Genomic DNA, 27,421 nt, shown 5'->3' with positions numbered 1-27,421 from the left:
GAGTACAGAATATGGATTGAGATTAAATTGAGGAATGACAACAGTAATGAGAAGTAGCAGAAATGAGAACAGTGAGAAATGTAAAGTCAGAACTGGGAATTATGAAGCATATGAAGTTAAAAAAAAAATAGGAGTACGGGTAAGCTACTACAAACAGCATAGTGAACGCATTATTGTGGCCAAGATAGACACGAAGCCCACGCCTACTATAGTAGTACAAGTTTATATGCCAACTAGCTCTGCAGATGATAAAGAAATTGATGAAATGTATGATGAGATAAAAGAAATTATTGAGGTAGTGAAGGGAGACGAAAATTAAATAGTCATGGGTGACTGGAATTCGACAGTAGGAAAAGGGAGAGAAGCAAACATAGTAGGTGAATATGGATTGGGGCTAAGAAATGAAAGAGAAAGCCGTCTGGTAGAATTTTGCACAGAGCATAACTTAATCATAGCTAACACTTGGTTCAAGAATCATAAAAGAAGGTTGTATACATGGAAGGATCCTGGAGATACTAAAAGGTATCAGATAGATTATATAATGGTAAGACAGAGATTTAGGAACCAGGGTTTAAATTGTAGGACATTTCCAGGGGCAGATGTGGACTCTGACCACAATCTATTGGTTATGAACTGTAGATTAAAACTGAAGAAATTGCAAAAAAGTGGGAATTTAAGGAGATGGGACCTGGATAAACTGAAAGAACCAGAGGTTGTACAGAGTTTCAGGGAGAGCATAAGGGAACAATTGCCAGGAATGGGGGAAAGAAATACAGTAGAAGAGGAATGGGTAGCTCTGAGGGATGAAATAGTGAAGGCAGTGGAGGATCAAATAGGTAAAAAGACGAGGGCTGGTAGAAACCCTTGGGTAACAGAAGAAATATTGAATTTAATTGATGAAAGGAGAAAATATAAAAATGCAGTAAACGAAGCAGGCAAAAAGGAATACAAATGTCTCAAAAATAATATCGACAGGCAGTGAAAAATGGCTAAGCAGGCATGGCTAGAGGACAAATGTAAGGATGCAGAGGTTTATCTCACTAGGGGTAAGATAGATACTGCCTACAGGAATATTAAAGAGACCTTTGGAGAAAGGAGAACCACTTGCATGAATATCAAGAGCTTTGATGGAAACCCAGTTCTAAGCAAAGAAGGGAATGCAGAAAGGTGGAAGGAGTATATTGAGGGTCTATACAAGGGTGATGTACTTGAGGACAATATTATGGAAATGGAAGAGGATGTAGATGAAGATGAAATGGGAGATATGATACTGTGTGAAGCGTTTGACAGAGCACTGAGAGACCAGAGTCGAAACAAGGCCCCGGAGTAGACAACATTCCATTAGAACTACTGACAGCCTTGGGAGAGCCAATCCTGACAAAACTCTACCATCTGGTGAGCAAGATGTATGAGACAGGTGAAATTCCCTCAGACTTCAAGAAGAATATAATAATTCCAATCCCAAAGATAGCAGGTGTTGACAGATGTGAAAATTACCGAACTATCAGTTTAATAAGTCACAGCTGCAAAATACTAACGCGAATTCTTTACAGACGAATGGAAAAACTGTTAGAAGCCAACCTCAGGGAAGATCAATTTGGATTCCGTAGAAATGTTGGAACACGTGAGGCAATACTGACCCTACGACTTATCTTAGAAGAAAGATTAAGGAAAGACAAACCTACGTTTCTAGCATTTGTAGACTTAGAGAAAGCTTTTGACAATGTTGATTGGAATACTCTTTTTCAAATTCTGAAGGTGGCAGGGGTAAAATACAGGGAGTGAAAGGCTATTTACAATTTGTACAGAAAGCAGATGGCAGTTATAAGAATCGAGGGGTATGAAAGGGAAGCAGTGGTTGGGTAGCCTATCCACAATTTTATTCAATTTGTATATTGAGCAAGCAATAAAGGAAACAAAAGAAAAGTTCGGAGTAGGTATTAAAATCCATGGAGAAGAAATAAAAACTTTGAGGTTCGCCGATGACATTGTAATTCTGTCAGAAACAGCAAAGGACATGGAAGAGCAGTTGAACGGAATGGACATTGTCATGAAAGGAGGATATAAGATGAACATCAACAAAAGCAAAACGAGGATAATGGAATGTAGTCGAATTAAGTCGGGTGATGCTGAGGGAATTAGATTAGGAAATGAGACGCTTAAAGTAGTAAAAGAGTTTTGCTATTTGGGGAGCAAAATAACTGATGATGGTCGAAGTAGAGAGGATATAAAATGTAGACTGGCAATGGGAAGGAAAGCGTTTCTGAAGAAGAGAAATTTGTTAACAGCGAATATAGATCTAAGTGTCAGGAAGTCATTTCTGAAAGTATTTGTATGGAGTGTGGCCATGTATGGAAGTGAAACATGGACGATAAATAGTTTAGACAAGAAGAGAATAGAAGCTTTCGAAATGTGGTGCTACAGAAGAATGCTGAACATTAGATGGGTAGATCACATAACTAATGAGGTGGTATTGAATAGGACTGGGGAGAAGAGGAGCTTGTGGCACAACTTGACTAGAAGAAGGGATCGGTTGGTAGGACATGTTCTGCGACATCGAGGGATCACCAATTTAGTAGTGGAGGGCAGCGTGGAGGGTAAAAATCGTAGAGGGAGACCAAGAGATGAATACACTAAGCAGATTCAGAAGGATGTAGGCTGCAGTAGGTACTGGGAGATGAAGAAGCTTGCACAGGATAGAGTAGCATGGAGAGCTGCATCATACCAGTCTCAGGACTGAAGACCACAACAACAACAACATTAAGTTAAGGAATTCTGCTGCCCAGGCAGCAAAATAGCCCATGATGTATCGAGCAAGGAGGACATAAAAAGCAGACTAGTGCTGGCCAAATGTGCACTCCCAGCGAAGATAAGTCTACCAGTATCAAGCATGGGCCTCAATTTGAGGAAGAAATTTCTGAAAATATATTTTTGGAGCACGGCATTGTATGGTAGTGAAAGATGTGGGAAAACTGGAACATTTGAGATGTGGTGCTACAGAAGAATGTTGAAAATTAGGTGAACTGATAAGGTAAGAAATGAGGAGGTTCTCTGAAGAATTGGTGAGAGAAGGAATATACAGGAGACACTGACAAGAAGAAGGTTCATGATGATAGGACATCTGCTAATTCATCAATCAATAACTTCCATGGTACTTGAAGGATGTATTAGAGGATAAAACTATAAAGGAAGACAGAGATTTGAATACATCCTGCAAATAATTCATGGTGTAGGTTACAAGTGCTACTCTGAGATGAAAAGGTGTGTGCAGGAGAAGAAATCGTGGTGGGCTGCATCAAAATGGTCATGTGACTGATGAAAAAGAAAGGTGGTTTCTGACATGGAGTGACACTGATGAATTTGAGCAGGAGTCTAATTCATTCAGTGCATTATTGGCTTACAGCCTAGGCTTCAAAAGATAATGCTTTTTTTTCTTATGTGTGAGCTTTTGTGAAGTTTGGAATGTTCAAGAGAGATACTAGTGGAATTAAAGCTGTGAGGGCAAGTCATGAGTCATGCTTGGATCACCCATTCACAAAGAGCACTGCATATGAACAGTAAGATTCCAGGCTTGAATAGAGGTACAGCACACACTTTTAACCTGTCATGAAGCTTGAAAACAATGTAGACCCTGCTACATGCGCATATGGGTTCTGAAATGCTTGGAGGTATATACTATAGCTGGATAAGTTTCGAAAGTACTCTTTTTTTTAAAAAAATTCTGTTATTTGTCAATTTATTAAGTGACTGTACTGGAATGGAAAACAGAAGTCATTAATCCAAAACAATATGCTTAAAATTTAAACTATGCTTGGTATGATCAGGATACAGAATACAATGGTTATAATTTTTATCAATATGAATGAAATGATGACACCAGGAAACTACAATGATATTCTGCACTGCTTTAAAGTCTGAACTTTGTACTTACCTGTTTTAGGGCAGTAATAGATGCTGATGTTTTTCCTCGTATATGGCTGCTAAGATTTGTTAGTACAATTGCAGACTGCTCTCTTACAATGTTGGCTTCAGCATGGTCTAACAGAAAGCTGTAATATATGACCATGAAATACGTTATGTATTAATTGATCCAAACTAGTGCCTGATGGAAAAAGAGTTTACACTGAAGGATAACTCCAACTGCTGTAATCTCTCTCTCTCTCTCTCTCTCTCTCTCTCTCTCTCTCTATCTCGCGCGCGCGCACGCATGCCGCCCCCCCCCCCCCCCCCCCACACACACACACCCAAGTTAGTACAAGTAGGTACAACAATTATATTTCTGATGATATACATTTCACTGCTTCACCCCCCACTTCAAGACCTTACTGCAGTGGGTTGGCTTGCATGCCTCAATGAAACAGGTAGCCTTAGCATAGGTGCAATCACTTTAGATGGGCATCTGTTAAAAGGTCTGATTAGCATGCACTTGCTGACATGAGGCAGTCATCTCAAATTAATGTAATGCAGGAGCAGACCTAAAAATGAACAAGAAAATAGGAATACTTGGAAACTTCTATGCACGCACAGTGAACAGCTTATTGAAGTTATGATAGATACAATGCCATTACCCACCAGAGTAATACAAGTATGTATGCCCACCAGGTCATCAAAAAACGGATGGTGAGATAAAAGAAATTGTTCACAACATTAATGGAGACAAAAGTGTAAATGTGTTGGCAGGAAAGGAATTAGAAAGAGAAGGAAAAAATGGAATGAGAACATGTACTGGGAGCAACGAACGAAAGGGAAAGGCATCTGATAAAATTTTTCACAAAGCATAATTTAATCATTGCTAATATTTGGTTTAAGAATCTTGAAATAAGACTGTATAGGAGAAGGAGACCTGAAGACACCAGAAGGGTTCAGAGTACATCATGTTAATATAGAGATCTATAATCCAAATTTTAAATAGCAGAGCATTTTCAGGAGCAAATGAGGGCGGTTGCCACAGTTTATTAGTAACAAAATGTAGACAAAATGAAGAAACTGGAGAAAGGTAGAAAATTATAGACATGGGACATGGATAATTTAAAACAACCAAATATAACTGAAATAGGTATAAAAATACAATGCATGGGCAGTTCTGAAATTGAAATTGTGAAGACAGCAGAGAAACAAGTTGACAAAAACACAAGGTCCAGTAGGAAACCTTGAATAACAGTCAAGATAATAAATATAATTAATGAAATGAGAAAATATACAAATGCAATAAATGAAGCAGGCAAAAGTGAACACAGATGTCTAAAAAATGAGGCTATCATAGAAAGCACAAATTGACAAAGCAGGAATGACTAGAGGGGAAGTGCTAAGCTGTAGAGGCATGCATAACTGTATAAAAGGTAGATGCTGTGTAAAGGAAATTTAAAGAAACTTTGAAGAAGAGAGAAGCTGATGTATGAACATTAAAAACTACAATTGTGGCACAGAACTACACAAAGAAGGCAAGGGTGCAAGGGGGAAGCAATACATAAGAACGCTACATAGAGGAAAGGAACTTGAAGACAGTGTTACGGAAAGGGACAGGGATGAAGTTGAGATAGGTGATGCAACACTGCGAGACAAACTTGAAAGATAACTGAAAGACCTAAGTCAAAAAAATGCACCTGGAGTAGATGATGTTCCCTTAGAATCACTAAGATCCTTGCAACTATCAACCATGACACAATTGTTCCACTTAGCACATAGCATGTATGAGATGGGAGAAATATCCCAAGACTACAAGAAGAATGTAATAATCTTACTACCAAAGAAGGCTGGTGCCAACAAATATCAGAATTATTGAATTATGAGTTTAGTAAGTAGGTGTCACCAGTTACTGACATGAATTATAAACAGAAGGATGAAACAAGTGGCAGGGAGATCAATTTGGATTCCAGACAAATGTAGGAACATGTGCAATGACTTATCTTAGAAGATAGGTCAACGATAAGACTTTTCTGAAATCATTTGCTTGAGTGTAGCCATACAGGGAAGTGAAACGCAGATGACAAACAATACAGAGAACAAAAGAGTAAAAGCTTTTGAAATGTGGTACTACAGAAGAATGTTATAGATTAGATGGACAGATTAACTAATGAAGAGGTACTAAATCAAATTGAGGGGAAAAGAACATTTAAGGCACAAATTCATTTCATGAATGGATAGTTTGATAGGACACAACTTGAGGAATCATGGAATAGTTAATTTGCTAATGGAGGGAAGTGTGGGTGGTTATGAACTGTACACACAGACCAACACGACTGCAGTAAGCAAGTTAAAGTGTATGTGGGAGGGTGAATAAAATATAAATGGGAGTTTTGTTCCTGAGTATCAGCAGTTGGGCAGACTGGACACGCACTTCTACTAGTGTTGGGTGGGACCATTAGGAGTGGGAGAGCCGGATGTTACATACTTCCAACAGCTTCATCAGCAACACACGCAATGTCTGAACATCATGTGCACCCACTCCACTGTGCAAGGCACAATTACAAAATTTCTTGCTCATGAAGGAGTTCAAGCAATAGAAATTTTTTAGAGATTGACTGCAAAGTTTAGTGAATAAACATTGTCAAGGATACCCGTGTTTACCCTCCATAAAGAGTTGTATGGGACAAAAACATGTGGAAAATCAACAACACGATCAACATCCTCGGACCAGCATCACAGACGAAAACATTCATGTGGTTTGAGCCATTCTTGAAGGCAATTGATGGTTGAGAGTATCAGAAATTACAGCACAGGAATAAGTTATGGGAGATGTCAAGTGATCATCACAAATGACCTACAGTTCCATAAAGTGTGCTCCAAATGGGTCCCTCAAATTCTGATCAAAAATCATAAGTTGAGATGTTTGGAGGCCTGAGAGGCTTACAGCACTGTTTGTGAAAGAAGGTGATGCATTTTTGAGTCGGACTGTCACCTGCGATGAAATGTGGGTCCACTACTACACTCTAAAATCCAAACAAGCCAGTAAAGAATGGTGGAGGAAAGGGGAGGAAGTCCCAGTGAGAGTCAAGACTTCACTGTCAGCTGGTAAGGTTCACCACAAAAGATGAGACCAATCAATTCGATGGGTAATCCTCACCCACAGCAATGTCGGACCCCATACTCCATCTCTAACAGTCTCCAAAATACAGGAAATGCACTGGATTCAATGTAGTCATCCCCGTTACAACCCAGACCTATCACCCTGCGATTTCCATTAGTTTCAACTGCCTAAGGACACTACAAGTCGGCACCAATTTGAAGATTATGAAGGTATGATGGAATTTGTGCACAACTGGTTCCTGATACAACCAGCTTCACACTATGATGCTGCAATGAAAAACCTTCCTTCTCGCTAGAAAAAATGTGTCTCTAAAGCAGGAAACTATGTGGAAAAATAAACTGAAACTGGCTTTTGTTTTTCAATAAATAAATTTAAGAAAATAAAATCCCATTTATATTTGATTCACCCTCGTAGGCTGTGTTAATTACGTAGAGATGTAGAGACCTGCACATGACAGAATAATGTGGAGAGTGGCATCAAACCAGTATTCGTACTGAAGACCACAATAATGTGGAGAGTGGCATCAAACCAGTATTCGTGCTGGAGACCACAACAACAAATGCCTTTTACTACCTGTATGACTGCATGCATATGTAATAACTGTACTTCTCAAATCCAGAAAATAGACTGACTCATAACTGACAGAAAGGAAAAAAAGATGGAAAGAAGCAGGCTTTTTCTTACTCCTGGCATCTGGTAAGTACAGTTCCTTTTTGTATAGAAAAAGCGTTTTCTATATCAATAATATACTGGTTCAATGTTATTTACGGCCACCATGTTTCTGTATTTGGTTCTTGGAAATAGTGCCAATGCTGTAGATGCTATTCTTTGTGATCACAGAACAAGTTATACAATGGTGATTAAATAACCAGGGTAGGAGGGGAGGGAGAGTAATCAGAGGTCATACAGAAACTTACTGATAGCTGTCCTTACCACACACTCAGGGTTGCCACAACTTTCCTCAAGTGAAATTTCCTAATGTTTCCCTGATTTTCAGACAAGTTTTAGCATTTTCCTCTGATAAATTTTGAGATCTCAAGGGTAAGTAAAGACATAAGTTGATAAAAAAAATGTAAGGACTTCTGTATTTCTAAATGTGTGAGCAAAAATCTTAAGTACTAACGTCAACATCTTGTGTAATGAACTGCTTTTACATGGAGAAAGAAGCCAAATGGTATATATGTTTCATTAAGACCACTGATGTTATTTTAATTCAATAAAGCGAAACACATCTGGTGACAAAAATACGCATTTTGTTGGAGTCTCAAGACAGATTTAAAATACCTTCACTGCTTTCACAAGTAAATTTTTGGCCATAGCCTTTGTCAGAAAACAAGAGGGAACACACATTCAATCAGACACACCTCATGCACATATGATCATTGTCTCTGGCTGCTTCATCAACACATCAACAAGCTCTGAGAATCAAATACAAACAAACCACTCCTCACGCTGATCTGCCTCTAATTGGCAGCTGCTAGACTAGCAGCAAGTAGTGGTGGCAGCACTGACTGCTAGCTGAGAGGAGGGTGGGACGGTGAAAAGCAGTAAGAATGAGAGAGTCAGGAAATGGCGCACATACTCAGCCATGCCCAGCCACCAATGAAGAATGGCATCTCAGTATACAAACAATTTCAGGCAACTGAGACAAAAACGAAATTTTTCCCAGTGTATTTTTTTTCTTCAAATTTCCCTGGTATGTTTGAAATTCCCTGATTTCCAGAACTTGTGGCAACCCTAGCACCTTTTTCAAATGTAACAGGGAACGAAAGAAATGACAGTGGTAATACACTCCTGGAAATTGAAATAAGAACACCGTGAATTCATTGTCCCAGGAAGGGGAAACTTTATTGACACATTCCTGGGGTCAGATACATCACATGATCACACTGACAGAACCACAGTCACATAGACACAGGCAACAGAGCATGCACAATGTCGGCACTAGTACAGTGTATATCCACCTTTCGCAGCAATGCAGGCTGCTATTCTCCCATGGAGACGATCGTAGAGATGCTGGATGTAGTCCTGTGGAACGGCTTGCCATGCCATTTCCACCTGGCACCTCAGTTGGACCAGCGTTCGTGCTGGACGTGCAGACCGCGTGAGACGACGCTTCATCCAGTCCCAAACATGCTCAATGGGGGACAGATCCGGAGATCTTGCTGGCCAGGGTAGTTGACTTACACCTTCTAGAGCACGTTGGGTGGCACGGGATACATGCGGACGTGCATTGTCCTGTTGGAACAGCAAGTTCCCTTGCCGGTCTAGGAATGGTAGAACGATGGGTTCGATGACGGTTTGGATGTACCGTGCACTATTCAGTGTCCCCTCGACGATCACCAGTGGTGTACGGCCAGTGTAGGAGATCGCTCCCCACACCATGATGCCGGGTGTTGGCCCTGTGTGCCTCGGTCGTATGTAGTCCTGATTGTGGCGCTCACCTGCACGGCGCCAAACACGCATACGACCATCATTGGCACCAAGGCAGAAGCGACTCTCATCGCTGAGACGACACGTCTCCATTCGTCCCTCCATTCACGCCTGTCGCGACACCACTGGAGGCGGGCTGCACGATGATGGGGCGTGAGCGGAAGACGGCCTAACGGTGTGCGGGACCGTAGCCCAGCTTCATGGAGACGGTTGCGAATGGTCCTCGCCGATACCCCAGCAGCAACAGTGTCCCTAATTTGCTGGGAAGTGGCGGTGCGGTCCCCTACGGCACTGCGTAGGATCCTACGGTCTTGGCGTGCATCCGTGCGTCGCTGCGGTCCGGTCCCAGGTCGACGGGCACGTGCACCTTCCGCCGACCACTGGTGACAACATCGATGTACTGTGGAGACCTCACGCCCCACGTGTTGAGCAATTCGGCGGTACGTCCACCCGGCCTCCCGCATGCCCACTATACGCCCCCGCTCAGAGTCCGTCAACTGCACATACGGTTCACGTCCACGCTGTCGCGGCATGCTACCAGTGTTAAAGACTGCGATGGAGCTCCGTATGCCACGGCAAACTGGCTGACACTGACGGCGGCGGTGCACAAATGCTGCGCAGCTAGCGCCATTCGACGGCCAACACCGTGGTTCCTGGTGTGTCCGCTGTGCCGTGCGTGTGATCATTGCTTGTACAGCCCTCTCGCAGTGTCCGGAGCAAGTATGGTGGGTCTGACACACCGGTGTCAATGTGTTCTTTTTTCCATTTCCAGGAGTGTAGAAGTACTTCCGTCACACACTGCAAGGTGAACTGCTGAGTATAAATGTATACTCAGAGCTCCAAGTATGGTTTTCTTCAATGAAAAGGGCTATTTGGTTATGGGATGTGGCTAATAACATTAGGTGGTTGGGTGGCAAATGGAGAATGTTATCTTGAAGGTTCACTGTGTAATTCCTCACAATTTAGCTGAAACTATGTAAGAGCTGGAGCTATGGAAAATAAAAAATTGACATTGAGCAATTGACAGCATGGAGATGTCAACATGTAATGGTTATAACAACAGATTATTCCTTTCCAGAGACAAGAGCTGATCACAAGTTTATAGGCTTCATTAACATACTACATATGGCGAAAGAGGCATCATTCACAGTTGTTTTTCCATGGAAAGTGAAAAAAAAAATTATATGAGGGTTGGAACTTAAATAGTGGCAACTATTCTTTCACAAGTGATACAAAAGAGTTACATGTTTGCACCTGTTACTGTCCTTCAAAGTAGTCACCAGCATTATGTAGAACCTATTGCTAGTGATGTGGAAGGTATAGTATACTGTTAGCAGAGCCTATTCTGTTGATGGTGCGAATGGAGCGGTCTGAAGTCATGGTGATTCTCGTGTACAACTGTGATGGTGTTATCCTAATGCATTATGTTCCTCCATGGCAGATCGTCAGTGCACGTTTTAGGAGCATCACCTGCGACCAGCTTTGCGACAGAAGCGGCGACACTCTCTGTGCAACACACCCACCATTTTGGACGACAATGTGTGGGCACATACAGCGCAAGCTGTGGCTGCTCTGTTCTGTCGATGGGACTGGGAAATACTGTACCATCTACCATACTCCCCGGACTTAAGTCCTTGTGACTTTGATTTGATTCCAAAGATGAAGGAACCACTTCGTGGCATTCGCTTCAGAACTGTTCCAGGGATTCAACAGGCAGTAGACTGCTCCATTCGCACCATCAACAGAACAGGCTCTGCTAACGGTATACTACACCTTCCACATTGCTGGCAACGGGTTCTGCACAATGCTGGTGACTACTTTTAATGGACAGTAACATGTGCAAACATGTAACTCTTTTGTATCGATTGTGAATAAATAGTTGCCACTATTTAAGTTCCAACCCTCATAGATAATGATCTCGAGCCCTGGTGGATCTCTAACTGCCACTTGGCAATGACCTTTTAGAACCAGCACTAAGTAGTGATGCTGGACACCTTCCTGGCCTGACCTAACCCAAGCAATAACATATTAGAAATCAGGGGGCAGGTCACTTGACATGTCTACAGTCGCCCTCATCCCCTCCCATTTCTAACAAATCTTCCACCACATTTTAAAATCTCATTTAGAGCGCAACCAATACACTGGCATCAACATGTTGTGGTGCTGCCTGGTTTCACTGAGACAACTCATTTGTGAGGATAGCACAAAGACAGGGTAGTATGTATTTGGCAGCAGAGCTTTTAGCATCTACCAGCAGCAGGTTGAGAGTGATAGTTGGGCAATTGGGTAGGGATCAGCAGTTTGAAATAGTTGAACTTGTGGGCTACCATTTCTCCAGTGGTCATCAGCAGCCTTTCTTCAGCAATGTTATCATTTGATCCCAGATCGCAAGGTTGATTGTGGAGGCCTTTTTGGTGAGTAAGTGGAAATCTAAACATGGTCTTGCTCTTGGATTGCATTCCACAGTTGTTCATCTGCTTGAAACTTGCTTACCACCTTCTCTTAGGAAATTGTACCACAATCCTGTCTTCTTAAGTAGTGGCCTAAGCTAGAAATACAGCTTGAGATATCACCCTGAATGTAAATGGAGACTAATTATTTTTTTATTAATACAGTTTTCAGGACCTTATATGTTTAGCATTATTCAGTGGCCGTTTCTACGAGAATCTTGGTGTGGATGCTTTCAGTCATAACCTTATTTGTGCAAACTTGTAAACCTAGGCTTCTTGGTTATATCTTGCCTGTTTGGCTAAATAATTGTAGAAACATTTCATGTTAAATTATGCAAATTAAACTGATACCTTCTAGTATCTCCAGGATTCTTCCATGTATACAACCTTCTTTCATGATTCTTGAACCAATTCTTGGATTGATAGGGGAGATATAGAAGATTCAATCATAAGAAGTGCGTTTTGTCAGGGGATTGTGTAGTGAATAGTGGCAGAATAGAGGGGCAGGCAAAATAATGTAATGGAATGGAAACTGATTAGTAATTGCTGACTAAATAATTAAAAAAATGGAAAGAACAACTGAAATAAATTGGAAGGTACACATATCCTGGGTGAAGTTTAACTGGCACTAATATCAACAAACCTTCAAAGTCAATACATTTTAGATCGACATTCATTATTTAAAGTGATGTACTTCTCCTTAACAGTTCCAATGCTTTTAGCGGACTGCATCCTCCGCTGCTCATGCAAATTCCTCTTGTCTGCTTCAATCTTCTTAATGCGATTCTCAGAGCGGGCAAAATGATGAACAGCCGGGGTTTTTGAATGTATATTTTTGAACAATACTGGCACAGCTGAGTTCATCACACGTCAAATAGGTGAAGATACAGAAATTAATCAATTGAAGAGTGTATCTCTGCTCTTGTTTCTATAAAAACATTATCTTTCCCATAAAATAACTTATTACTTTGCCGTTGGCTTTCCCTCCCCCCACTGTGTACTGACATTGTATGGAGGTCCACAGTGTCAGAGCTTATTTCCCTTTTTGAGGGTTCATAACCCTGGCCAGTAGGGGCATAGCCTTTATTTCTGGGCATTGGAGTTATCCCGTATGGTTATCAATTTGTATGGGCATGCCAGCTTCCTTTAACACATACATACATATGTTTTCTTTCATAACAAAGTGCTTGCTGTAACCGCATAGTCCCATTGCTGTCAATCAATATCTGCACAGTGTTTAGCTTGCGAAGCTCGCATGTGCAGCTCGACGCCCCTTACCACCCCAGCTTGCTCTAACATGTTTAATACAAAGCCAGAATGTCCATGTTGTGCATTCACAGTAGCTTTCACTGCACAAATTCGTGAAACTTGTGTTCAGCCAATGCCACCTAAATGACGTGATGTAGGTGGTGTTGGTTCAGTGGCGTGATCTTCGATGTGGTGACAAGTGGTTTCCATATCAGCATCCCAAGGAATTTATTTCACTTCATCACTCTCACTTATTCAGTGGGGACACCAGCCATACATCCACTGACAAGGTAACTTTCTTGCCACTTTCATGACACTTGCGAGCACAGAAAATTCATGTTTTTATGACGTTGTCGAGCACAGAAAATTCATGTTTTTACGACATGTTCGAGCACAGAAAATTCATGTTACACGAAGTAATGTCATCTTTAGTTTATTGGCGCGCGCACACACACACACACACACACACACACACACACACACACACACACACACACACACACTCTCAACACTTTGCAGCCAAGTTTCATATGTTTTTGCGCTTTGTTTTTGAGCGTCTTTCATACAGTTGCATTACATAAAGTTCCTGCAGAGTCCTTTCCAAATACTACACACACAGCATTAAAAAAATAATAATAATAATATTTCAATTACAAAAATATACTTATCCTATTCATTTGCTAACATGCCATTATCGTCGCTTATACACATTATTGTTTGCTTGTTGTTGTTTTTTTTTAGTACATTTTATTAAATCATAACTAATACATGACTACATGTTTTACTCTTGTTTGGTTTTACATTCTTTACATAACATTCATACAATAATAGATTCCGCTTTCCTTTATGCCATAAATTGATGTACATTTCATTTGTACTCACAGTAACTTCTAGTTGGAGCATATTTATCTATTGCAAAAAATTAATGAAGTAAACAAGAGTCATTACAATAGACACTACGCGCTGTTCAAGTAACTACACTTGGCCTCGCCTCTCTAGCATTCTCCAGGAAGCATCTATACACTACAGGGTTGGGGAAATTCCAAGGAAAGGCATTTATGTGCTCAGTTACGTCTCGTTACTAGACTTAACAGTGATCTCAAGAACAAAATGGTTTGTTGTTTATAAACACAATGCAAATCTGATGATACCAATCATATCAAGTACTTATTCAGTGTTTAAAGTGCAGCTCAATATTTACTTGTTATGTTCATTGTATAAAGGATAACCATTTCATATGCTGAGGTGTTCAGAGTTGTATCATCAATACAACATGTTATGTACAATGAGCGTAAAACATTGTTTACATAAGTAACAAACATCCAAAAAAAGTTCAATGTAAATCAGGCGTGTCACGCTTTCATGGTTAGTTGACATTCACCATAGTTTGGTTTCGACCCCTTGATTACTTGGTAGGGCTCAAAATTAGTTCAGCATCATGTATGTGACGTACTGCAACTCTTTTCTTCTTCACAAACTTTCACACTTTCACATTCATATGTACCATAAACTTATAACTAAATTTTTCTTGCGGTGCAGTCCTTCTTATTTTTATATGGTACCTAACACTCTACAAGCATTTATCTTTCTTCATTTTAGGACAAAATTACAACCAAACCCTCCAATTCCGTAATGACTATAAATGTTCAGCTTCAGATAAAGTGTGGCTGGCAAAGCTAATTACTTTTGGGATGAGACTTCTCTGTTGTTCTACCATTTAACAAAGGCATGCACCCAGACCGTGACAAGATGTGTTGGTGTATAAGCAAAAATTCATGTCTGGTTGAGATAAAATTTTAGCATTTAATAAGGCCTGCTTAATGTCCTCGAAATCAGTTTGACATTGCTTGTCCCATAAACAAGGTCTGTCTTTCTGGAGAAGATTGAATAAAGCAACACTGTTCATAAGTTGGTTAGGAATGAATTTCCTGAAAAATGGCACTTGCTTACGTACGACTTTAATTGTCTCTTGTTTTGAGGAACAGGGCAGCTCCTAACGGCATCAAGTTTTTTAGGATCTGGCAGTATGCCTTCCAAAGAGATTAAGTGTCCTAAATTTTTACCTTTTCTAGTCCGAAATTAGATTTCTTGAGATTTACTTTTACTCCATATTTGGAAAAGCGGCTCAATACTTGTTCAATTAATCTTAAATGTTCTACCCAAGTGGGTGTAGTGACTAAAATGTCATCCACATATACTGTTACCTTACTAAAAAGTTCGGGCCCTTGCACTCTGTCCAGTGCAAAGATAAATATACCTGCACTTACGTTCAATCCAAATGGTAATACTTGAAATTCGAAGCTCCTGCCCCAACATATGATGGTGGTGTACTTCCAACTTTCTTCATGCAGCTTTATTTGCCAATGTGAAGACCAGAGGTCAATTGTAGTAAGAGAGTTAGCATTATGGAATTTCGTAAGCTGTTCCTCTAAATTGTCTGGATGTGTTCAGACTGGCACAGTAATCTTATTAATGTTACGTGTGCAAGGACCAAGCGCACCTTGTCATCTGACTTATTCGTGGCCAAAATAGGACTACAGGAAGGGGAAAAATGATGGTTGTGTTATGCCCCATTCAAGCATCCCGTTAATATCTTTTCTTACTGCTTCCCTCTTTGTCCATGCTAGAGGGTATGAGGTAGAACTAAAAGTTTCATGAGGATATACTTCCATTTTGTACACAAAACCTTTAATAATACCAGTTTTTTTTCCTTCCTTCTTCAAATACATGTATATAAGCAAGTATCAGCTCCCTAAGTTCTGCTTGCTGTTCTTGAGACAAGCACTTTGATTCACTTACCTTTGTGCTTATTGTGTTGACATTTACTTCATCTGCTGCCAACTGTTCATTATTGTATGTTTCAATAAATATAACTATAGGATTTACCAATTGATCTTGAAAGTCGTGAGTAACTTCAGTCTTATGACTATTAGTACTTCCCCTGATTAGGTCTATTAAAAATAATTGGTTATTTACAGTGAAATGACATTGGCTTTTTCCTATATTGATGTGTACTTGATATGTCCTAAATGTATCTATACCAATTAAACAATCAACTATTAATTTCTCTACTATGAAAAATTACATCATACTGAAAACTGTTCTAATTGTATGGGATTAAGGCTTGTATCTTGTTGTATCTTGATTCCTTTTGATTTCTGACCAGTGGCAGTTTATACCTTGCAATTTTGCACTGGCAATGTGGGTATATGCCCACATATCTTTAGTTCTTGAAAGAATCCCTGTGACATCAAATTAGTCGTAGCACCTGTGTCAAGTACCAAGGGTACATCAAGGTCAAATATTTTGGTCTTAACAGTAGGTTGCACCTTGCTCTCTGTCAAGTTTTCCTGTGTACCCTCATTACTTTGATACAGATCATCTTTCACATCACTACCATGATCATATCTGATAAAGCAAGTGTCGATCAAGCTCGTGCCCCCACTCTCCTGCAAGGTCACCGAACGGGGGCCTACTGTGACCGATTCAAGTTTTCTGGCATTGCGGTGGCATCGGTTCCTGGGTTAGGCATAACTTCCCCTATATGGACAGTTGTTGTTTAATTATGCCAATTAGTACCCTGTGAAGCTCTCAACTGAAATTCTCTTTGCCTCTGCGTGCTATATAGCATATGTGCGTTATTTTGCTGGCCGAATCCTGCTGTCTGTGGGTTATTTGGCTGTCTGGTATTCTTTTGTGTTTGCCAAGCGATCGACTGATTATTGCCGGTAACTTGTGTCCATACATATTGTACAGGCTGGCCATACGCTACTCGCCCGTTGTAGTTGTTTTTCCTAAATTTTTGCTCATTTCTTTTATATTTGCCTTTGAATTTATGGCTTTCTCCATTTCTGTTGTGATTACTGTTACCTTTACCACAGTTTCATGTGGGTAAGGTTGCCACTCAAGTTGTACTACCAATCTGTTGTTTACTTGTTGGTCCGTAAATCTTTGTGGCACTATCTGCATATTAACAGGCTAGGGTTGTCCTGGTCTCTCCTCGTGTATCAAATCTATTGAGTCCAGTACAGATAGAAAGTATTCAGTACCGTGTTCTGGAATGGTAATGAGTTTCTCCCTAATGTGGGCAGGAAGATGACACACTAAATTTTTCAGCATGTCTACTTGAGATACCAGGTTCGCCCAGTATCTGGTTTTATTCAAATAGTTTTCAAAATTGCCCCTAAGCTTCCATGTTTGCTACTGAACAGAGCTGTGTTGAATACTTCACATGAGCCTCTCTTGTACGGACTCAGACCAATGTTTATTCAGAAAGGCTCTCTCAAATTGTTCATAGTAGTGGCAACGTTCTGCCATGTCTGTAGCCCACAGCAGACATCACCTTGTGTATATCCAACAACAAACTAATTTTCTGGGCTTTGGTCCAGCTAGAAAAAGAAACATTTCAAAATGCTCTGATAAAGACCATGGGGTGTGTTCTTTTCCCTTCAGAGGTAAATATGGCAAGTTGTCGATGCCTAAGTAATCCCTCATCTGTAAGTAATGTTCACAAACACACCGCGCTATCAGTGACAGGCGTGTTTATGTTCACTTGTGGTGTAGTGCATGGCAATTGCACTTGCTTGACAGTTACAGCTGCTGGCAAGTGTTGCCGTGTCATGCAACCTTTACTATTTTCCTTCGACGGGCTAGCCCATATTGTGGGCATCTGTTGTTGTTGTGTTGTTGTGGTCTTCAATCCTGAGACTGGTTTGATGCAGCTCTCCATGCTAATCTATCCTGTGCAAGCTCCTTCATCTCCCAGTACCTACTGCAACCTACATCCTTCTGAATCTGCTTAATGTATTCATCTCTTGGTCTCCCTCTATGATTTTTACCCTCCACACTGCCCTCCACTACTAAATTGGTGATCCCTTGATGCCTCAGGACATGTCCTACCGACCGATCCCTTCTCCTAGTCAAGTTGTGCCACAAACTTCTCTTCTCCCCAATCCTATTCAATACCTCCTCATTAGTTACGTGATCTACCCACTTAATCTTCAACATTCTTCTGTAGCACAACATTTCGAAAGCTTCTATTCTCTTCTTGTCCAAACAATTTATTGTCCATGTTTCACTTCCATACATGGCTACACTCCATACAAATACTTTCAGAAACGACTTCCTGACAGTTAAATCTATACTCGATGTTAACAAATTTCTCTTCTTCAGAAACGCTTTCCTTGCCATTGCCAGTCTACATTTTATATCCTCTATACTTCGACCATCAGCAGTTATTTTGCTCCCCAAATAGCAAAACTCCTTTACTACTTTAAGTGTCTCATTTTCTAATCTAATTCCCTCAGCATCACCCGACTTAATTCGACTACATTCCATTATCCTCGTTTTGCTTTTGTTGATGTTCATCTTATATCCTCCTTTCAAGACACTGTCCATTCCGTTCAACTGCTCTTCCAAGTCCTTTGCTGCCTCTGACAGAATTACAATGTCTTCGGTGAACCCCAAAGTTTTTATTTCTTCTCCCTGGATATTAATACCTACTCCAAATTTTTCTTTTGTTTCCTTTACAGCTTGCTCAATATACAGATTGAATAACATCGGGGAGAGGCTACAAAACTGTCTCACTCTCTTCCCAACCACTGCTTCCCTTTCATGCCCCTCGATTCTTATGCCACCTTTAGAATTTGAAAGAGAGTATTCCAGTCAACATTGTCAAATGCTTTCTCTAAGTCTACAAATGCTAGAAATGTAGGTTTGCCTTTCCTTAATCTTTCTTCTAAGATAAGTCGTAAGGTCAGTATTGCCTCACATGTTCCAACATTTCTACGGAATCCAAATTGATCTTCCCCGAGGTCAGCTTCTACCAGTTTTTTCATTCGTCTGTAAAAAATTCGCGTTAGTATTTTGCAGCTGTGACTTATTAAACTGATAGTTCGGTAATTTCACATCTGTCAACACCTGCTTACTCTGGGATTGGAATTATTATATTCTTCTTGAAGTCTGAGGGTATTTCGCCCATCTCGTACATCTTGCTCACCAGATGGTAGAGTTTTGTCAGGACTGGCTCTCCCAAGGCCGTCAGTAGTTCTAATGGAATGTTGTCTACTCCCGGGGCCTTGTTTCGACTCTGGTCTTTCAGTGCTCTGTCAAACTCTTCACGCAGTATCGTACCTCCCATTTCATCTTCATCTACATCCTCTTCCATTTCCATAATATTGTCTTCAAGTACATCGCCCTTGTATAGACCCTCTATATACTCCTTCCACCTTTCTGCTTTTCCCTCTTTGCTTAGAACTGGGTTTCCATCTGAGCTCTTGATATTCATACAAGTGGCTCTCTTTTCTCCAAAGATCTCTTTAATTTCCCTGTAGGCTGTATCTATCTTACCCCTAGTGAGATAAGCATCTACATCCTTACATTTGTCCTCTAGCCATGCCTGCTTAGCCATTTTGCACTTCCTGTTGATCTCATTTTTGAGACTTTGTATTCCTTTTTGCCTGCTTCATTTACTGCATTTTTATATTTTCTCCTTTCATCAATTAAATTCAATATTTCTTCTGTTACCCAAGGATTTCTACTAGCCCTCGTCTTTTTACCTACTTGATCCTCCACTGCTTTCACTACTTCATCCCTCAGAGCTACCCATTCCTCTTCTACTGTATTTCTTTCCCCCATTCCTGGCAATTGTTCCCTTATGCTCTCCCTGAAACTCTGTACAACCTCTGGTTCTTTCAGTTTATCCAGGTCCCATCTCCTTAAATTCCCACTTTTTTGCAATTTCTTCAGTTTTAATCTACAGTTCATAACCAATAGATTGTGGTCAGAGTCCACATCTGCCCCTGGAAATGTCCTACAATTTAAACCCTGGTTCCTAAATCTCTGTCTTACCATTATATAATCTATCTGATACCTTTTAGTATCTCCAGGATCCTTCCATGTATACAACCTTCTTTTATGATTCTTGAACCAAGTGTTAGCTATGATTAAGTTATGCTCTGTGCAAAATTCTACCAGACGGCTTTCTCTTTCATTTCTTAGCCCCAATCCATATTCACCTACTATGTTTGCTTCTCTCCCTTTTCCTACTGTCGAATTCCAGTCACCCATGACTATTAAATTTTCGTCTCCCTTCGCTACCTGAATAATTTCTTTTATCTCATCATACATTTCTTCAATTTCGTCGTCATCTGCAGAGCTAGTTGGCATATAAACTTGTACTACTGTAGTAGGCATGGGCTTTGTGTTTATCTTGGCCACTATACATTCACTATGCTGTTTGTAGTAGCTTACCCGCATTCCTATTTTTTTTTATTCATTATTAAACCTACTCTTGCATTACCCCTATTTGATTTTGTATTTATAACCCTGTGTTCACCTGACCAGAAGTCTTGTTCCTCCTGCCACCAAACTTCACTAATTCCCACTATATCTAACTTTAACCTATCCATTTCCCTTTTTAAATTTTCTATCCTACCTGCCCGATTAAGGGATCTGACATTCCACACTCCGATCCGTAGAATGCCAGTTTTCTTTTTCCTGATAACGACGTCCTCCTGAGTAGTCCCCGCCCGGAGATCCGAATGGGGAACTATTTTACCTCCGGAATATTTTACCCAAGAGGACGCTATCATCATTTATCCATACAGTAAAGCTGCATGCCCTCGGGAAAAATTACGGCCGTAGTTTCCCCTTGCTTTCAGCCATTCGCAGTACCAGCACAGCAAGGCCGTTTGGTTAATGTTGCAAGGCCAGGTCAGTCAATGATCCAGACTGTTGCCCCTGCAACTACTGAAAAGGCTGCTGCCCCTCTTCAGGAACCACACGTTTGTCTGGCCTCTTAACAGATACTCCTACGTTGTGGTTGCACCTACGGTACGGCTATCTGTATCGTTGAGGCACGCAAGCCTCCCCCCAACGGCAAGGTCCATGGTTCATGGGGAGGTGTGGGTATCTAACTTCTCTAAAAGCATGGGTTTGTTTTCTGTCAATTGTTGTTTTGGAATGTCAGTAGTTTTAGCACTGCCTCGTACCGTTCCTCTGCTTCCTTTAAACCTGAATCTATTTTAGCTACAAAATGACATACATTTTGTCTTTTAGAGCTTCTTCTACAGTATCTACATAAATTTTGCACTCTGGCACTACCTTTTGAGCAAGGGTGCTGCCCTTATCCAGCATCCCAGGTTCAGCATTTTTGGTTATTTCCTTTACATCTGCACATATCTTATCTCTCCATTTTTTGGGAAATTCTGACTCTAAACTTAACTGGTCTACTCTTAGATTCAACTTGTGTATGTATGTAGGTAAGTTTTTGCATACGTCGCAGCTTGATGACTGCATTCATCACATTTTTTACCAATGCATCCACTTGGGATTACGCCTCCTGAATTTGAGAACAGGCTTTACTAAGGTTTTGTAACTCATCTACAAATTGTTCCTGTTTATCATCTATGGATGATAATTTTTCCATTAACATATTTACATTGTGGGACATGTCTGTAATTATTTCTTGTTTTTGCTTCTTACCTAGCTCTGTCAACTTCCCGGATAGTACGTCTGATAATTCAGTGCATATAGTTTTGCTCACCTCAATGAACTGTTGACTAATACTACACTTGAAAACATTAAATTCCTGATTTTGGTGTGTAGACCATTGTCCTATACCTTCAAGTTGCTGTGTTTTGTAAACTGTTGTGTTGTAAGTTGTATGAGTTGTGTCAAACTGTGTGTCTCACTAGTATTTACACTGCTTTTACGAACTGTTTCGTGTTCTTGCATTCACAACATCGTGAGCAAATAGTCAGAGAAAGTTTCGCTGTCGCGTGCTTCAGTTTCAGTATTTGAAAAAATGTTTCCCTGTGAGAACTGAGAAATTGTCTCATCGAGCATAATGAAAGTGACATCTTGATTAGTTATATTACCAGTGTCATCATTTTTATAATAGTGGGATAACAATCTCGTTCTTTTGGTAGCCATCGTTCAGTTCACAAGTTGGCATGTTACTTTCAACTGTTGCCAAGCTTGGATTTCTGACATGTTGGCATATTGCATTTTTTGATGATTTTTCAACAAAATGGCCAATTCCTTTGACTCTATTGTGAATAGTGTTTAATAAAATTATGATTTTTTATTTTTTAAATGAACTATGCCTGTATTGGCATTTTTCAATAATAGCAGATATATCTGCGTATTCGCTAATGAACCTAATTATTTTCTGATACAGTCTCATAGAACTTGATGAGCTGTCTTGCACTTTAATGTTGACTTTATACAAATTTTTGACTTTCCTTTAGAAATGCACTTTCCGTAAAGGATATTAATTGGAAGGATAAGAGATTATCTACTGCCAGAGAGAGACGCTGCCAAGCGCAGCCATATAAGCATACAGCATAGCAGCTTCCTACCTTTACCACTGAAATCAGCATTCTGGGTGTGTCTCATTTGTAGGCAGAATTCAATTTTAATTTGCTCCTACAAGTATTTATTGGTCCCAATCTCACAGCATGTAACAAATACAATGAAAGTCTCATTTGTTTCTTGAAACGATAAAATGGATCATTTATTTCAAATTTTTTTTTTCTCAACAATTGAAAGGTCTGCTCATATCCCGCTAGGCGCCATCCTTTACACGGTCACCATTGAATAGTGGCTGAAAGGGGGGGGGGGGGTTAATGCAATGGAATGGAAACTGATCAGTAATTGCTGACTGAATAATTTAAAAAATTGGAAGGAATAACTGTAAGAAATTGGAAGTTACACATATCCTGGGTGAACTTTAACTGGCACTAATCTTAAAAGACAATTATTCTACTCTTTCTAAAAGAACATGTAAACCTGAAGTCATCAGAAATATGAAATTAAATACAAATAAGGTGACCTCTGCACTTAATAGTATCTTCAAAATAGTATGACTGCTGTGTTGTAATAAGATTGTAAGAATAAGATGCTGCTATTTTACTGACTGAGAAGCCTTGCCACAAGCTGATGCCTTATATGAGGTAAACACTCAATACATGAGATAGAGACTTCAAACACAATATCGTGGGAGCACTTCAATTACTGTCTTTACAAACATTTGGTCCAAAACTCACCTCTAACATATTGCCCAAGCAGAAAGAGAAACTAAAAGGTTTACGGTCTTCTCCACTCTACTCTACAGACTTGTTTAATTTCTTTTCCTATTTATATTTCATCCCTCCCTGTTTTCCCACAGAGCCGGCCGCTGTGGTCGAGCAGTTCTAGGTACTTCAGTCCGGAACTGCGCTGCTGCTGTGGTCGCAGGTTCGAATCCTGCCTCGGGCATGGATGTGTGAGATGTCCTTAGGTTAATAGTTTAAATAGTTCTAAGTCTAGGGGACTGATGACCTCAGATGTTAAGTCCCATAGTGCTTAGAGCCATCTGCACCATTTTTTTCCCCACAGATCTCTTTCTACACTAGCATTTAGCCCGTCTCTAAATATATTCTCTTGATTATCTTTTTTTTTATTTTCTACTTTTTCTCCCTTTGATTCATGTGCCCCCCCCCTTTTTTTTATTTTCTACTTTTTCTCCCTTTGATTCATGTGCCACCCCCCCCCCCCCCCCCCCAATTATTTCTTTCTTCATAAACTATAACCTGTTACTTACTCCTGTTTCATCTTACCAAAAGTCATCTCTGCAAGATGTAATACAGAACAATAGGAGAAGTGATCAGTTATCACAAGGAAAATATTTTGGAAACTTAGGTATCAATCTTTTAAAGGATGGTAATTATTGTTTAGATATTTCAAATGCTATCAAGCAGTGCCATCTCCAGCCTTCTCCAATCTGAAGAATTAAAAAGTGAGTTCCTACTGAACTCAAGTATGTCACAAGCTGCTTCACAAGATTATATCTGACTCTTCTTCAGCATAACTTTTACATCAATGGTGACACAGTGTGCTAATATGCATAAGAGTGTCTATCTTTTCAGTAAATGTGTTAACACCACATGAAATACAGAAATAGCACAAGAAACATCGCTCAGAAAAACATAATTTACATAAATCACTGCAAGAAGCATTGCCTTGCTCGATGGAAAAGTGTTCCTGTATGACAGCTGTAGTTTTCTTCTGCGAAAGCTTACTTCCTTCCTGACAAGGATTGTCCGCACTCCAATTTACTGTGATATTATATCTTTTGTGGATTTGGAGACTGACCTGAATGTAACCTCTGTTCAGCTTGGGAAATGGTTTGTGTGTACGACTGCTGATATTCTATGTAAATCTGCATTGCTTCTATGATCCACAAGAGTTTAACAGTTCTATGACAACAGGGAAGTATGTGACTCTATCGTCACAATAACTAATACCTTCAATGAACACAAAAAAGGAATTATTATTGCCTACAAACAACAAGTTGCATTCCAAAACCACTTCACTCACCCCAGGGAAGCTTCCCACACAAGGAAATTGCGAAGTCTGTGCAGCAGAAATATACATCCTTGACGATTTAAGCTTAGTCCAGCCAGTAGCTGCATAGCTCCTGCACGAAGAACTGGATCTCTACTTGTCCATAAAGAGGCAAGCCACAAGAAATCTTCCTCCCCCATAGCAGATGTCAACATCTCACGCCAATCCTGAACAAAAATTATTGTGTTAATAGCATATATTCAAACATATTACTGTAGTGAATACTGAAATTTGGCTAACAATCTATGAAAAGCGAGGCAAGAAAATCATAAAGCCATTCGGTAAGCACAACAGTCTTCAAATAGTCACTAATTAAATTTATAGGAGATATAGGAATGCCATGAACCAGTATTGTATACAGCTGTATAAAAATTTATCATACAATACATCACAGTAAAATTTCTTCTGATGTTCCGCAAGACACAAATGGAAGTGTAACTTCGATAAACATTGCTCATAAACCAATAAGTAATGGTGTATTATTCATTTTTTAAATTAAATTTGCATCTTTTCAAAGAGCATTACAACAAATTTCCTATCTGTAGAACAAGTAGCACAGTTATAAAACTTTTGGATGGCACAAAGTGGTCCCAGAAAGATATTTGAAACATAATTGCGAAAACACTTGTTACATGTGCAACTGTGACCAGTCAAACAGTATCATACAACAAATTTTCATCAGTTAAGGAATGAACAATTTATGAAAATAATGCAGTTGCTGTAAATCTGTACTTAGAGTGCTGCAAAGTACTGACACTATCCAAATTACATTTTTTACCAAAGCTAAACTACCGTATAACCGGTTGTGGTCTGAGATCAGGGGCAGAACCAATGAAAATATGATAACCTGTTGGTCCTGACAGAAACACTACAAAAAATCTCCCATTCATTATGCTGGAGGTTTACTTTATCTTTATTTCAGAGTCAGGAATTTTTTGGATACCCTAAACCTTACATGAAACAGGAATAGGGAGTCTAAACATCTATGCAGCGTAATTTATAAATTCCAAATATTTACACAGTTGGTTCCTCATTTCTAATGATGAAGATTCGTTTCCAACATATGTGGCAGTATCATTAACCACACCTTTAAATGCTTATCAACTGATTAAAATGAAAATAAAAATAGGAACTCCTAGTGCCACAACTTGACTAGAAGAAGGGATCGGTTAGTAGGACATGTTCTGAGACATCAAGGGATCACCAATTTAGTATTGGAGGGCAGCGTGAAGGGTAAAAATCATAGAGGGACACCAAGAGATGAATACACTAAACAGATACAGAAGGATGTAGGTTGCAGTAGGTACTGGGAGATGAAGAAGCTTGCACAGGATAGAGTAGCATGGAGAGCTGCATCAAACCAGTCTCAGGACTGAAGACCACAACAACAACAGTGCCACAAGAATTTTGTGATGGCAGCATTTCTCAGCTTTGGATGAAAACATTTTTATAGAGCACTGAAGGAGTTAGAATTACATCATGATATTTTATGATCATTACCTTCAATTAATGGACTGTCTGCACACAAAACCAACAGGAAGTTTATTTACATAAAATGCAAGCCTCGTGTCATGGCTAATGAGCAGCTTTGGTAAGCCAATACCAATCATGAATAAAAGCTGCTGTGCCCAGAACACACGCTAATAATGTGTGAAGTAAGTGCGATTGCTAACAGAAGATATTCTATCACATTCCATATTACTTTCATACTTCACAACAGGATTTTGACCCTCCAGATAGCTGCTGAGCTGATCAGTGTGGGTGTGGTTTTTAAGCAGCTTCACACACTTACAGAGCCTATATAGAGAGAGAATGGCCATTTGTGAAATCACATGTGATTGATTGAACAGCTGTACAGCCCCCCCCCCCCCATTTTTTTTGCCACTTGTTTCTCATGAGTCATATGTCCACAGTGCTTCCTGGAGTCGGATTATTGTTTTGGAGACTTTTAGAAAACTGTTTCAGTCTATAGCATGCTACATCAACAATTTTTTTGTGTCGGGAAGAAAAGAATAAACTTAAAAAATTTCTGAGCACTAGTACGTACAAAATATCTGCCCGTCTGGTCTAATGTTGTGTTTAGCTCAGTAAGTAGTATTCAGTATTCTAAATCGTGCCATCAGCAATTTGATTCTTGCTGTCACCAAATTATTTTTTTTACTTTTACCTGAATTGGATTTATTGAGCCAAAATGTCAATCAACAAACCCTACAAAATAATTTTTTTATGTTTAGTTAATAATCTCATGAAAGTGTGTGTCCACAATAAGAGCAGCTTGCTTTTCAAAAATCAGTGACTGTGAAATTGTTTTATCATGGTTCTGCGTTACCAACCAATGAGCAGTCCTCGCTGGCACTTGCTGCAGATTATATGCAACATAGGCAGATTACAAAAGAAAAAGGTACTAGAGGAAGAAAAATAAGACCAAATTAAAAAGCCAATAGAATGATGAAAACCATTTGGGCAAGTATTAGAAATAAAAAAATTGCATTTAAACCAATTACTGAATAAAACAATAACCAAAGTTTTTGATTAACTTTGGAAATAAAAAATTTCCCTACATTAGATAGATTCTAACGCACGACTTTCAACACATCAGGCTTGTACATTAACCACTGTGCCATGCCACAACACTGGGTTACGCAGTTATAACTGGGGTGACCTAGTAGCAATGATGAATTGCAGCCTTCAAAAATTTGGCATCTTGCAATGTCACTTGAAGCTTATCTACTGCAATTCCATCTCTGTGACTGTGATATCTGTGTACAGGGTGTTACAAAAAGGTACGGCCAAACTTTCAGGAAACATTCCTCACACACAAAGAAAGAAAATATGTTATGTGGACATGTGTCCGGAAACGCTTACTTTCCATGTT

General features: G+C 39.8%; 1 protein-coding gene across 1 annotated transcript in view; it reads right to left on the bottom strand.

Moving 5' to 3' along the window:
* LOC126473677 (rotatin) overlaps positions 1-27,421 on the bottom strand; it is a 399,830-nt gene that overhangs the window by 134,837 nt on the left and 237,572 nt on the right. The window contains exons 20-21 of the mRNA XM_050100916.1: positions 24,520-24,713; positions 3,932-4,049 (exon numbers count right to left, since the gene is read on the bottom strand). Of these exons, the coding sequence (XP_049956873.1) occupies positions 3,932-4,049; positions 24,520-24,713 (312 nt within the window). The remainder of the gene's footprint in view (positions 1-3,931; positions 4,050-24,519; positions 24,714-27,421) is intronic.

Source organism: Schistocerca serialis, chromosome 1 (genome assembly GCF_023864345.2).
Source record: "Schistocerca serialis cubense isolate TAMUIC-IGC-003099 chromosome 1, iqSchSeri2.2, whole genome shotgun sequence".
In the NCBI taxonomy this organism is placed as follows: Eukaryota; Metazoa; Arthropoda; class Insecta; order Orthoptera; family Acrididae; genus Schistocerca; species Schistocerca serialis.
This window is presented reverse-complemented; position numbering and strand designations above follow the sequence as displayed.